Source organism: Rana temporaria, chromosome 3 (assembly GCF_905171775.1).
Source record: "Rana temporaria chromosome 3, aRanTem1.1, whole genome shotgun sequence".
Taxonomy (NCBI): domain Eukaryota; kingdom Metazoa; phylum Chordata; class Amphibia; order Anura; family Ranidae; genus Rana; species Rana temporaria.
In genome coordinates, this window is record NC_053491.1 from 36,249,577 (window position 1) to 36,264,041 (window position 14,465).

General features: G+C 39.1%; 1 protein-coding gene across 2 annotated transcripts in view; it reads right to left on the reverse strand.

Moving 5' to 3' along the window:
• Window positions 1–1,024: 1,024 nt before the first annotated feature.
• Window positions 1,025–14,465, reverse strand: part of DET1 (DET1 partner of COP1 E3 ubiquitin ligase) — an 82,327-nt gene continuing 68,886 nt past the window's right edge. For both annotated transcript variants that reach the window (XM_040342401.1, XM_040342400.1), the window contains exon 5: window positions 1,025–1,253. In XM_040342401.1, coding sequence (XP_040198335.1) covers window positions 1,064–1,253 — 190 coding nt within the window. In that variant the 3' untranslated portion in view covers window positions 1,025–1,063. The remainder of the gene's footprint in view (window positions 1,254–14,465) is intronic.

Consider the following 14,465-nt stretch of genomic DNA (forward strand, 5'->3'; position numbering starts at 1 on the left):
GTCGCACGACCGCGCAATTGTCTGTTAAAGCGACGAAGTGCCGAATTGTAAAAACCCCTTGGGTCATTTAGCTGCATATTGGTCCGGTCCTTAAGTGGTTAAAATGATGGTGTGTGGGCTTCACATCATTTTTCAGGTTCTGAAAAACGACAAAAGAAAAATTCGAACATGCTGTCGTTTTTCGGGTTGTAAAAAATAATCGTGTGTGGGCTAAAACGACGTACAAAACCCTGCGCATGCTCAGAAGCAAGTTATGAGACGGGAGCGCTCGTTCTGGTAAAACTACCGTTCATAATGGAGTAAGCACATTCATCACGCTGTAACAGACAGAAAAACGCAAATCGTCTTTTACTAACACAGAATCAGCTAAAGCAGCCCAAAGGCCAATGGAACTTCCCCTTTATAGTGCAGTTGTACGTTTTGTATGTCACCGCGCTTTGCTAGATCATTTTTTAAAAACGATGGTGTGTGGGCAACGTTGTTTTAATGATGAAGTTGGGAAAACTTAGTTTTTTGGACATGCTGAAAAACTTTTTTTTCATGCTGAAAAATGATCGTGTGTACGCGGCCTTGCTCCTCTTTTTGCGAATGCTGCCAAATATTAGAATATAATGCAAGCATCAAGGACTTCTTTGGGGAAACTCTAAAACAACAAGACATGAAAAGCAGCATGTTCACACGGAGGCTGCCCTGAGTTTTTTTCCCCCATGAACCCTAAACTATATAATTCTGGGTAGAAGCCTTCTTTAAAGTGCATGAACGTGACAGTGATTTTTAAGAAATATAACCAATGACCGCATTTTGCTGCATTCTCTTTGCTGGACAATTTCTATTTACAGGGACACATTTGTAATTAGTCCTCTAAAGCTTTACATAAACATTATGCAAGTTACCGGAGTATGTTTTTGTGCAGGTCACTGCGGTACATTTGGAAACCTTGGAGTATTGTAGAAATGCAATGTTTTGGAGCTCCACAGTCTCATTTAGTTTTTAACAAAAGGTGATAAAAAAATAAAAATAAATGTAGAGTTAAGGCAAAAAGGCTTTAAAGTCCGTACTTCTGCTATGTACATATATGTCTCATGTGAAAGTTCACTACATATTCAGCATTAGTCCTCTGTACAGAAATTGCAAATGGTTCAAAGGGATGAAAGGTAAAAGCCACAAGCCTGCGCACTGTGTGGTTGATGGGTCGTCCAAGGAGGCCAGCCTGGATTTTAAACTTTAGAAGTCCAGAATCTCTGGCATAAAACCTAAGGAGAAAACAAAAACATAAGCATGAAAGTACAATATAACAATCGTAAAGTCAATATTTTATATTTTTAGAAATCCCTTTATGTAGGTATAGGCACAAAACAAGTATAAATTGCATCCTATGCATTAAGGTGAAAAAAACACCTGGCAATCTCCGGCCCCCCAGCCCCCCTCCCGTTTTACTTACCTGAGCCCGTTCATCTGCTCGGCGCGTCCCCACCATGAAGTCCCAGCTTTGATTGGATAGATTGATAGCAGCGCAGCCATTGGCTCCCGCTGCTGTCAATCAAATCCAATGACGCGGGCGCCGGGGCTGGAGTCATACACTCGGCATACACACATATACATATACACATATATATATATATATATATACACATATATATACATATATATACACACACACACACACAATTTTTTTTTTTCATGAAAATATTTAGAAACCTTAATGCGATCGGTTCATCCGATGAAAACGGACCGATGGATTTTTCCATCAGATATCCGATGAAGCTGACTGATGATCAGTCGTGCCTACACACTATCAGTTGAAAATCCGATCGTGTCCAACGCGGTAACGTAAAACACAACAACGTGCTGAGAAAAATGAAGTTCAATGCTTCCGAGCATGCGTCGACTTGATTCTGAGCATGCGTGGATTTCTGACTGATGGATTTCCCCACAGACGATCGTTTTTTTTCCTATCTATTTTTTTTCTATCTATTTTTTTTTCACTGATGGGGAAAAAAACGATGGGGCCCACACACGATCGGTTCGTCTGATGAAAACGGTCCATCAGACGAACCGATCGTGTGTACAAGCATTTAAGTAAAAACATTATTTTGGTAAAAGTGAATAATAAAAACTTAGTAAATTACATTTTAATTTTTGTTTAATTGAAAAAGCATCAGGTGTATTTAACCTGACAATAGCTATAGTGAATAATTAAAAACATCAAAATACTTTGTTTAACCCATAGGACCAAAAACAAACCTGCATATATATGCCGTCTGTTATATTTAGAAACATTATTACGGAACACATGGCAACAGAAAATGATACTATAAAATTTGTAAGTGTTGACATGACATAATATTCCGTGTACAGTTGTATACGGTGGTATAGTACAGTACAATGACCGTGCTCATATTTTCCATTGCAGGGCTACAGCAGATGGGCAAGGCTTGGCTACAAGTAGAATTCTGTTTAGATGAGAGAGGCAGGCGTGAAGTGTAGCCTATTCACCATAAGTACCATAAAAGCAAATGTTTCCATGGCAACCGGTTTCCTTATATTCATGAGAAGAGAATAGCGGGTGAAGGAGCCATACAGCAGTGACAAGGGTGTTTTGGCGTATTACAACAGCCGTAAAAATAGACTACATCTCTTTATATATTTGTGTCAATAATGTTGCTTCTATTTTATGTCTTAATGGAGGAATCAAATGATTAGAGACAATTAAATTCACTCATTCTCATAAAAAATAAATACATGCTGAACAATTTTCTGTATTTTGATTTCATTAGAAGTCTGTACTTTTATTAGAATTTTAGGGGAATAAAGCAGAGCTTTTATAGAATAATATTTTGTCCTGTCCGCATATAGTTAATTTTCTATGCAATGTAGAGTTTGAGATACATACAGAGATAGAGATACATACAGAGATAGAGATACATACAGAGACAGAGATAGAGATACATACAGAGATAGAGATAGAGATACATACAGAGACAGAGATAGAGATACATACAGAGATAGAGATAGAGATACATACAGAGAGAGAGATAGAGATACATACAGAGATAGAGATAGAGATACATACAGAGATAGAGATAGAGATACATACAGAGATAGAGATAGAGATACATACAGAGAGAGAGATAGAGATACATACAGAGATAGAGATAGAGATACATACAGAGATAGACACATAGACAATGAGATATATATAAGAGATATATATATATATATATATAAGAGAGATATATATATATAAGAGATATATATATATAAGAGATATATATATATATATATATATATATATATATATATATATGAGATATATATATATATATATATATATATATATATATATATAAGAGATATATATATATAAGAGATATATATATATAAGAGATATATATATAAGAGATATATATATAAGAGATATATATATAAGAGATATATATATAAGAGATATATATATAAGAGATATATATATAAGAGATATATATATAAGAGATATATATATATATAAGAGATATATATATATATAAGAGATATATATATATATAAGAGATATATATATATATAAGAGATATATATATATAAGAGATATATATATATAAGAGATATATATATATATAAGAGATATATATATATATAAGAGATATATATATATAAGAGATATATATATATAAGAGATATATATATATAAGAGATATATATATATATATATAAGAGATATATATATATAAGAGATATATATATATAAGAGATATATATAAGAGATATAGATAGAGATATATATATATATGAGATAGAGATATATATATATATATATATATATATAAATCTCTCATATCTATATTATATCTCTATCTCATATATATATATATATCTCTATCTCATATATATATATATATATATATATATATATTTATATATATTTTGTTTTTTTTACACACACACACACACTACTGTGAAAAAGTATTTGCCCCTTTTCGTTTTGCTTATTTGTCACACTTAAGAGTCGGCTCACACAGGGGCAACACGACTTCCAGCACAACTTTGGGGGGCAACTTGGACACAACTTGAGTATGAATCATCAGGCAACGTCAAGTTGCCTCCAGGACAGGAGGCTTTCCAGTGGCCAATCAAACAACAATCAGCTCTGTGGGAGGGAGGGGTTTGCCTGAGAAATGTATGTTATCTTCCTGTATTGTTGCTTCAGTTAAGACAGTGATCAGACTTCTGAGGCGACTTCCATTGAAATCAATTGGTACAAGTTGCCTAGAAGTCGGATTGAAGTAGTACAGGAACCTTTTCTGAAGTCGGAGCGACTGCAGTAGTGTGTATTAAGACGGCTCCATTAATTTTATCAACCACACGACTTGGGGCAACTTCAAGTCGGATCCCGGGTCGCCCCTGTGTGAACCGGCTCTAAATGAGGTCATCGAACAAATATTATTACACAAAGATAACCCGAGTAAATACAAAAGTTTGTTTTAAAATAATGGTTTAATTTATTAAGGCAAAAAATCAGTCCAAATCTGCCTGGCTTTATGTGAAAAAGTTATTGCCCCCAAAACCGAATAACTGGTTGTGCCACCCTTGGCGGCAACAACTGCAATTAAGCGTTTGCGATAACTGGCAAGGAGTCTTTCACATTGCTGTGGAGCAATTTTGTCCCCACTCTTCTTTGCAGAATTGTTTAAATTCAGCCACATTGGAGGGTTTTCCAGCATGAACAGCCTGTGTAAGGTCATGATACAGCATCTTAATTGGATTTAAGTCTGGGCTTTGACTAGGCCACTCCAAAATCTCAATTTTTTTCTTTGTTTGAATGATTTTGAGGTGGAGCTGTTGTGTTTCAGATCATTGTGCTTCTGCATAATCTAAGTGCACTTGATCTTGAGGTCACAAGCTGATGGCCGGACATTCTCCTTTAGTATTTCCTGGTAGAGCTCAGAATTCCTGGTTCCATCAATTATGATAAGTCTTCCAGGTCCTGAAGCTGCCCCAGACCATCACACTACCCCCACCATGGCTGACTGTTAGTATGATGTTCTTGTTATGAAATGCTGTATTTGATGTAACGGGACGCACAACTACCAAGAAGTAACATTTTTGTCTCATCAGTCCACAGAAGATTTGTCTAAAAGTCTTGGGGATAATCAAGATGTTTTTTGGTAAAATGTGAGATGAACCTTTGTGTTCTTTTTGGTCAGCAGTGGCTTTGGCCTTGGAACTCTCCCATAGAGGCCATTTTTGCCCAGCCTCTTTCTTATTGTTGAATCATGAATACCGACTGATCTTATCGGAGACAAGCGAGGCCTGCAGTTCTTTATATGTTGTTGTGGGTTCTTTTATGAGTCATCATCATGCTCTTGTAATACTTTTTGTAGGACGGCCACTCCTGGGAAGGTTCACCACTGTTCCAAGTTATCTCCATTTGTTTATATTGGCTCTACTCGTGGTTCACTGGAGTTCCAAAGCCTTAGAAATGGCTTTGAAACCCTTCCTAGACAGATACATGTATAATACTTTGTTTCAAATTTGCTTCACTTTGTAAGACAGCTTCTATTTATGCGATTTCTTGATTCAACAGGTCTGGCAGTAATCAGGCCTGGGTGTGACAAGTGAAATTTAACTCAGCTTTCCAAAAAATTGTGGTTAATCACAGTTCATTCATGATTCAGCATGGGAGGGGGCAATTACTTTTTCACATATGGCCAGGTAGGTTTGAACAGCTTTTTTCCCTTAATAAATTAATTAAAATGTAAAAAACGCATCTTGGATTTACTCATCTACTGGAAGACAAAAATGCAGAAAAAAACCATACATCATAGAAGGTCAGGTATGCCATTACCCCACAATGGTGCAATGAGTGATCCTCATTTCAAACACTTGAGGCTTTTTCAAAATATGTAGAAATATGGAGGATAGCAATGCTGAATATTGGTGCACCAAAATGAAAATTCTGGACCGAAACCGAAATATATATATATTTTTTTGGATATGCATTATAGCAAAAAGTAATTTTTTTAAAAACATTTTTCAAAATTGTCGCTCTTTGTTTATAGGGCAAAAAAAAATAAAACCGCAGGGGTGATCAAATACCACCAAAAGAAAGCTATTTGTGGGAAAATTTACAGCGTCACACGACCGCGCAATTGTTAGTTAAAGCGACGCAATGCCGTAACACAAAAAAAGGCCTGGTCATTAAGGAGGCAAATCCTTCTGGGGCTGAAGTAGTTAATTGACAACTGCGCGGTCATGCAACGCTGTACCAAAATAAAATGTATGTCTTTTTTTTACCAGAGCGGTGGTGGTATTTTGGCTGGCATTTAATTTTATATATATATATATATATATTTTTTTTTACTTTCTGCTATAAATCATATCCATTAAGAAAATATATATATATATATATATATATATATATATATATATATATATATACACACACACACACACACACACACACACAAAACATAATAAAATAATTGTTTCAATGAATTTAGGCCAATATGTATTCTGCTACATATTTTTGGTAAAAAATCCCAATAAGCGTATATTGATTGGTTTGTGCACAAGTTAGAGTCTACAGACCGAGATATATAATGGATTTTTTTTTTAATACTAGTAATGGCGGAAATCGGCGACTGTGTTATTGTGGTGGAGAGTCGGACACTGACACTTTGTGGGAACCAGTGACACCAATACAGTGCTAAAAATATGCACGGTCACTGTACTCATGACAGTGGCTGGCAAAGGGGTTAAACATCTAGTGCCATCAAAGAGTTAACGGGGTGCCTAGCCAGTGTGTTTACTATGTGGTGCTTTTACTATGGGATGTGCTGGATTTAAAGGGTCACTAAAGGAATTTTTTTTTTCAGCTAAATAGCTTCCTTTACCTTGCTGCAGTCCTGGTTTCATGTTCTCATTGTTCGTTTTTGCTTTCATGTTGCTGTAAATCCTCTCTGTTTTGGACACTTCCTGGTTGCCTGTTTCCTGATAACCACAGTACTGGGAGATTTCTCACGGTGGTCACTAATCAAGGAGGTGTGTGTAAAACGAAACTGGATTGGTGCTGAGGAGTTTTAGACAAAGTATCACTGCTCTCTATTGGCTGACTGCCCTCTAGTGGCTCTCTGTACATCAGAGAACCAGCAAACAACAGCAAAAACGAAACTACACTGCAGGCACATTATATGATTGTTTTTTTATCTATTTTTAATCATTTTTAAAAGGAATCAGTTAACTATTATGCCCTGTAAACAGTCATTTCAGCTAAAAAATTTTTTTCCTTTAGTGACCCTTTAATTTCCCGCTTTATTGCTCCCTGCCAAGGGACACAAAAACCATCCTTTACCCCCAGTCAGAACGGAGATCTCCATTCTGCATCTCTGCCTGACAATCGTCGGGTCCCGGCAGACACTGAGTGCCCGACACCTGCAGATCAGCGGCTGCTGTGAGTAATCACAAAAGTGGCCTGCGCATTTGCCCCACTAAGGGGAAAGTGCAGAAAAATTATATACATATACACACACACGCGCCTCTGCACAGGAGGGTCATCCTGTAGCAGTAAATCTGCTGTAGGGCGACCCTTAACTGGATAAATCTGCAATACTATTCAATAGCGAACAAATGACCTGACTCAGGAAAAAGGCATGAAAGGTATACATTATACCACACATAGGTTACTCAAACAGTGACAGGAGAATTAATCCATCTGCCCCAAACCTTATCAAACCTCTCTCAGGTGCGCTCTACTCGGATAAGTTAAAAAATGGGAGAGTCTTGTTCACCATGCTGCCAAGGAAGGTGCTGAGGTTATTTGAACAAAGCGGAAACTGCAACTAGCTCACAGAGACGGCTGTCCATGGAATTTAACACATCGACACAAGGATCTTCTGCTGAGAAGGGTTGAAGAAAATCGCCATGCAACTTCACTGCAGTTAGCTAAAGAAGTAAAAAGCCAAACTGGGGTGATGGTTTCGCATGACACAATACGGCGTACACTGCAGAGGAATGGCATGTATGGCTGTGGTCCACAAAGAAAGCCTCTCCTAAAGCCCATGCACAGAAAAGCCTGCCTAGAATTTGCCAGGGCCCATGCTGAAAAAAACACGACGACTACTGGGACTCTGTACTCTGGAATGAGAAAACCAAGAAAAATGTTTCTGGAACCGATGGCTTCAAAACTGTATGGCGTCACAAAGGTGGGGAGTACAAAGAAAAATGCATGGTGCCTACAGTAGAACATGGTGGCGGCCGTGTCCTTCTGTAGGGCTGCATGAGTGCTACTGGTGTTGGGGAACTGTATTTCAATGATGGCATCAAGAAAAGATGCTATCGTCAATCCATGCCTTTAGTCGTTGTGCACTTTGACATGACAATGATCCAAAACACACATCTAAGGCCACTGTTGCATTTCTGAAGAACAGGGTGAAAGTGATTCAGTGGCCAAGTAGGTCTCCTGATCTGAACCCAATCAGGGAACACCTATGGGAAATTCTGAAGAGACAAGTCAAAGTGGAGTTTCCCTAAAAAAAAATGTTTTTCCTTTAAAGTGAACATTAGAAAATTTGAATTTTTTTTACTCACCTGGAAATGCCTGTTGCTATGCGGTCCCACGAAATCTGCCTTCGGATTTACCTAGGATCCTGACGTCAGCTCCCTCGGCTCCTCAGAACGCTAATGCTCCTGGGAAATGTGTGTCATCATTTCCCAGGATGCAGTGCGCTACCCCTAGCGTTGGAATTGCGGGACTTCGAAACAGAAAGTGATGCGATTCCAGCTCCTTACACTGTTCTACGTTGTCGGTTGCCATCACAACAGCAGGCACGTCAGACGCAAGTGGTTGGCGGCGCCGCGCTGCTGCTGTCTTGCGCGAGAATGGGGCGGGACGGGCGCCACCAACGGATTCCCAGAAGTAATTGCTTGTGGGCTTTTAATGCCCACAAGCAAGATGACACCGATCTGCAGACAAGTTTATAAAGTGTTGGATGCGAATAAGTCTGCGGAGCGGCGGCGGATTTTTAACTAGTAAGTGACCGTATGTATAGCCCAACAAAAAATTGATGAAAGGACATACTTTCAAAAAAATGCAAATTGTGGTTGGAACCCCGCTTTAAGCATCACACCGACATATAATCACACACACACACACACACACACACACACACACATTTGATGGACTTGTATCTTTTTTCCACCTCACCTATATAATGCCGCGTACACACCATCACTTTATGTGATGGAAAAAAAATGACGTTTTTAAAAACGTCACTTTAATTGACTGTGTGTGGGGGAAAACGTTGTTTTATGTCTTGTAAAAAAACAACCAAAAAAAAATTGAAGCATGCTTCAATTTTATGTGTCGTTTTTCAAAAGTGCACTTTTTACTTCACAGAAATTGACCGTGTGTAGCAAAAAACTTCGTTTTCTAAGACGTTTTTTCATCCACGCATGCCCAGAAGCTACTTATGAAGCAAGCTTCAATGGTAAAACGTGGTGGAACGTAACCTCACTTTGCAAGAATATTGTGAGAAAAACGATGGTGTGTAGGCAACTTCGTCTTTGAAAATTGAAGTTTCAAAAACGTCGTTTTTTACTTCACAGAAAGTGTCGTTTTTTTTCATCACATAAAGTGATGGTGTGTATGCGGCATAACACTCTATCCAGCATCCAGGCTCGAAAAGAGGTCGTTCTTTAAGAATGGAAAAAGATGTTGTAATATGCCGCCAACGTGTTTATTTCATTCCTAGAAGACTTGGTGCTGTCCTTACAAATCATGGAGGTCATACAAAAATACTAGATAGAGTAGTTCTTGTTGTGGTGTATTCATTTTTGCATCAAATAAAAATTGTGTAATCCAAGTTATATTAACCTTACTTTTATGTAATGAGCTAAACAAATGTTCCACAAAACTCAAGTTACAATCTTACTTTTCAAAAAGGTGTGCAACTCGATTATGCTGAGTACTGTAAATACTGTATATATACTCGAGAATAAGCAAAGTTTTTCAGCACATTTTTTTGTGCTGAAAACGCCCTTATACTCGAGTCACCTTTTTGCACCTGATCTGCCGGATTTTGGGGACCCGGTAATGGCCGGCCGTAGGTCCCCTGGACCCCAAACCTGGCACACACCTAGCCCCACTCTTTCTCTACAAGTGTGCAAAGGTGGTTGTCTGGGGAACCTACTGCCGGGAAGCACCGATTTTTCAAAGCCGGGCACCCCTTCCATAGACTCCCATGTTAAACTGTAATTTCTCCGGTGACTTTAGGGACCCGATACCGGCTGGTCGTAGGTCCCCTGGATCCAGAACCTAGCGCACACGTAGCCCTATTTCTCCTCTACAAGTGTGCAAAGTTTGTTGTCTGGGGGACCCAAGGCTGGGGAGCACCGAAATTTCAAATCCGGGCACCCCTTCCATGGACTCCCATGTTAAACGTCAGTCTAGTCATGGGCACAGTGAGGCATGCAGATGGACACCCTAGGCTTATACTCGAGTCAATACGTTTTCCAATTTTTTTGTGGTAAAATTAGGTGCCTCGGCTTATATTAGGGTCGGCTTATACTCGAGTATATAAAATATATGTTTGGAGGTTCAAAGTTATATTCTAGCAAAAATATAGTGAAGATTTGTACACATAGGAGGGAATTGTCAGAATATGCCTGGTCTTCAAATGGTTGAAAAAAATAAATTATATATTTTTTTTTTACAGGGGTGTGTAGACTTTGTTTACCATAGATAGATAGATAGATAGATAGATAGATAGATAGATAGATAGATAGATAGATAGATAGATAGATAGATATTCAGTATACAAAAAACAATTTAGACAAGTCTCAAATTTAAAGCAGTTGGAAATAACTTCAGGTTCTGCCAAAATCTTTGGCCAGTTTCTGTAAGTTCAGAAATAAAGGACCAAGTTATGGAATCGTAAAACATTACATCTGGATTTATCTTTTGGAATCTCAGCACTGCTGTGACCTGGCCTGTCTATAGTTAAGAATTACACATTGAACTACAAAACATAAAAAGGTATGTTTGTGACTCTGTTCCGTGCCGCCTTTCCTGACTTTTCAAATGCTCAAAAAGGACCATTTGAAAGGAACAAATTTTGTTCTTTATAGCAGTGCCACGGATTGTCAACAAAAACCATGAAAAAAAATAAAAAATAGACCATTGAAATTCCAACTCATCTATACATCGGTTTTCATCAATGTAATAACTATTTGAATCTTTATTAGCAGTGGCACGCTTTTAAATCTAAAGAAATACTACAAATAAAATACAGGAAGAAAAAAAAAAAAAAAAAAAAAAAAAAAAAAAAACACCCTGCCTCACCATGAAAAATTCAATAAAAAAAAATATGTACCTTGTTTCCATTCTTTCAAACAGAGAACTAGCATGCCTGCGTTAGCGCTGATTTTAATATGTGTTGCCTAGCAACAAGGATGGATTTCCTGGCAAGTGTGAATAGGATTTGAATTCACTTTTGGGGAATCCAACAACATCAAGATTTACAACTACTAATGCACATCCAAATAAATGAATAGCATTTATATAATCCTTGTTAATTACAAGAGACAAGGAGGATGTAATTAAAACATTTGGAAATGTTACTTTTGCATTTTCAAAATCAACATTATTGGAACACTGTTTTGACGACTTCAGAAAAAATGTGACCTAGTCATGTTAAATTTACCGATTGATACATTTAGAGAAATGGGATTTTTCACTAAAGCCTCGTACACACGTACGGGTTTCCCGGCGGGATTTTTTTCCGCCGGGAAACCAGAGAACCGGCTCGGCAGCTTTTTCCCCCTACACACGGCCGTTTTTCCTGGCAGGAAAACTGCCATGAGAGCTTCGGCAGGGAAACCTGGCCGTGTGTATGCTCCACCACAGTGTTTCCCATAGGAAAACTGCCGGGAAAAAGACCGCAGAGAATCGCGGCAGAAAAAGAAAAATCGTACATGTTCTCATTTTTCCCGCCAGGATTCCCGTTGGTTTTCCTGATGGGCAAACTGCCATGGAGCATACACACGTCCAGTTTTCCCGGCCAAAAACGGTCATGGCATTCCCGACGGGAAAACTGGTCGTGTGTACGGGAGTACAGAATAGGACACAGGATCTTGGTCTTACACCATGGTAATATAGAGGGTAAAATAAGTATTGAACAAGTTGCCATTTTTATAAGTAAATATATATCTAAAAAGGTGCTGTTGAAATGAAATTTTCACCACACGTTGATAACAACCCATGCAATCCACACATACTAACTGACTATTGCAACTCCCTTCTCAATGGCCTGCCTCTCCATAGGCTATCCCCTCTTCAGTCTATCATGAATGCTGCTGCCAGACTTATCCACCTTACCAACCGCTCCATGTCTGCCAACCCTCTCCTCCAATCCCAACACTGGCTCCCGATCGCCCAGCAAATTAAATTCAAAATACTAACCACAACATACAAAGCCATCCACAACTTTGCCCTGAGCTACATCACCAACCTTGTCTCCAAACATATCCCAAACTGTCCTCTCTGCTCTTCTCAAGACCTCCTACTGTCAAGCTCTCTCGTCTCCTCCTCCCATGCTCGTCTCCAGGATTTCTCCAGAGCCTCTCCCATCCTCTGGAACTTGCTACCTCAACCTGTCCGGCTATCTCTTACTCTTTTGTTCTCAATCATATCCCCTACTCTTGCTACCTTCAGGCGATCCCTGAAAACTCATCTCTTCAGGGAAGCCTATCATGTCTCCAACTAATCTTTTACCACTTCCATCAATTCATTCCCCACAGTTACAACCTTTTGTACCACCTGCCCCATCCTATTAGATTGTAAGCTCTTTGAGCAGGGCCCTCTTATTCCTCTTGTATTCTATTTAGGGCTGTTACTGATCAAAAAATTTCTGTTCGATTAATGTTTTTTTTTTTTTTTAATAGATTAATCGACTAATTTCGATTAATTATAACGCACATACAGATCCAACTACTTTTAGCTGATCTCCTTGCAGGCTGATTCCCAGTGCAGCTACCAACCACTGGGAAAATGGATAGCAGGATACAAAAAACACACAAAGGCAGCGCTCGATGGGAATAGCATTAAAACCTTTATAGTCTAGTAGGTAACAAAATAAATATTGCACTGGAGATAAAATCGATGTAGCTACATAAACTGTAAAAATGGTGCGAGTAATACCAAACGGTACCAAAAGCAGTCATAAAAACATGTAGCCAAGTATGATACTGGTATAAAAATGTGTACAACGATACCACTGCTGAATCCAGATGAGGAGAGGTTAACATCAGTCCGTCGCCATGTAGATGTCCCATGAAGGGAACTATCACAACTCCCAGTGGATGGTTGTAGAATCCCAGGCTGATAGAGGGAAGTGATAGAGGGAAATGTAACAGCCCTTGCGTGTGGCAGATAATAAGGTCCCGCTGGCATGCAGATATGAAGGCACAGCAAAGGAGCCCTTCAGATGGACACGGCAAGCCCTGCCGGTGTCCGTGACGTTACTGGATCTCCGACGGAACTCCCTGAAGGCCCAGAAGCCGGCGGAGAGGTGAGTACCAATCAAAAGAATTTTAATCGATCAAAAAGATTTTGATCGATCAAAAAAATTAAAGATTAATCGATTAATTAAAAGTTAATTTGCACAGCCCTAATTCTATTGTATTCTAACTGTATTGTCTCCCTTTTATATTGTAAAGCTCTGCGTAAACTGTTGGCGCTATATAAATCCTGTATAATAGAAACAGGCTTTTTTCAGATCTCACTGTGCCATTACATTACATGCCTCACAGTGCCATTGCCTACCTCATTGTGCCGTTATACATGCCTCACTGTACCATTCCATTTCCTGCCTCGACGATCTCCCTACCTTCTCCTGTTTGCAGAGTATGTCAGTCATCGGCATCCATTATTCAAAAGCCGCGCCTCCTCCTCAGGCTGTTCCGCGATAGGCAGAACACTAATTTTCCCAGCAGAGCCTCTGTTCAGTGTTCCGCCTATCACGGATGTCCTCTCGTCAGAGGATGAGAAGGCATCCGTGATAGGCGGAACACTGAACAGAGGCTCTGCTTTGGAAAATGAGTGTTCCGCCCATCACGGAACAGTCTGAGGAGGAGGCGCGGCTGGATGGCCGCCGTTTGACAAACAGGTACCGGCGTATAAGACTACCCCCGACTTTTGGGGCATTATTTTACATGCAAAAGGTCATCTTATATGCCGGAAAATACGGTAAGCAACACGGCCGCAGCATGTGCAAGACTCCGAGCAGTTGCATGTAATATTTTAGGTATGTGGTCTGGGGGCAGTAAAACCATGACTCAACTGCCTGTGTTTTCTGCTGCCCATGTGAACAAGACCCTTCAGCTTTAAAAAAAAAAAATGTTTTGGTTTTAATTCAGACAATGGATCGCATTCATTTTCCAGGTCTGAAGAGAACGGCATTTCTTTTTCAAAG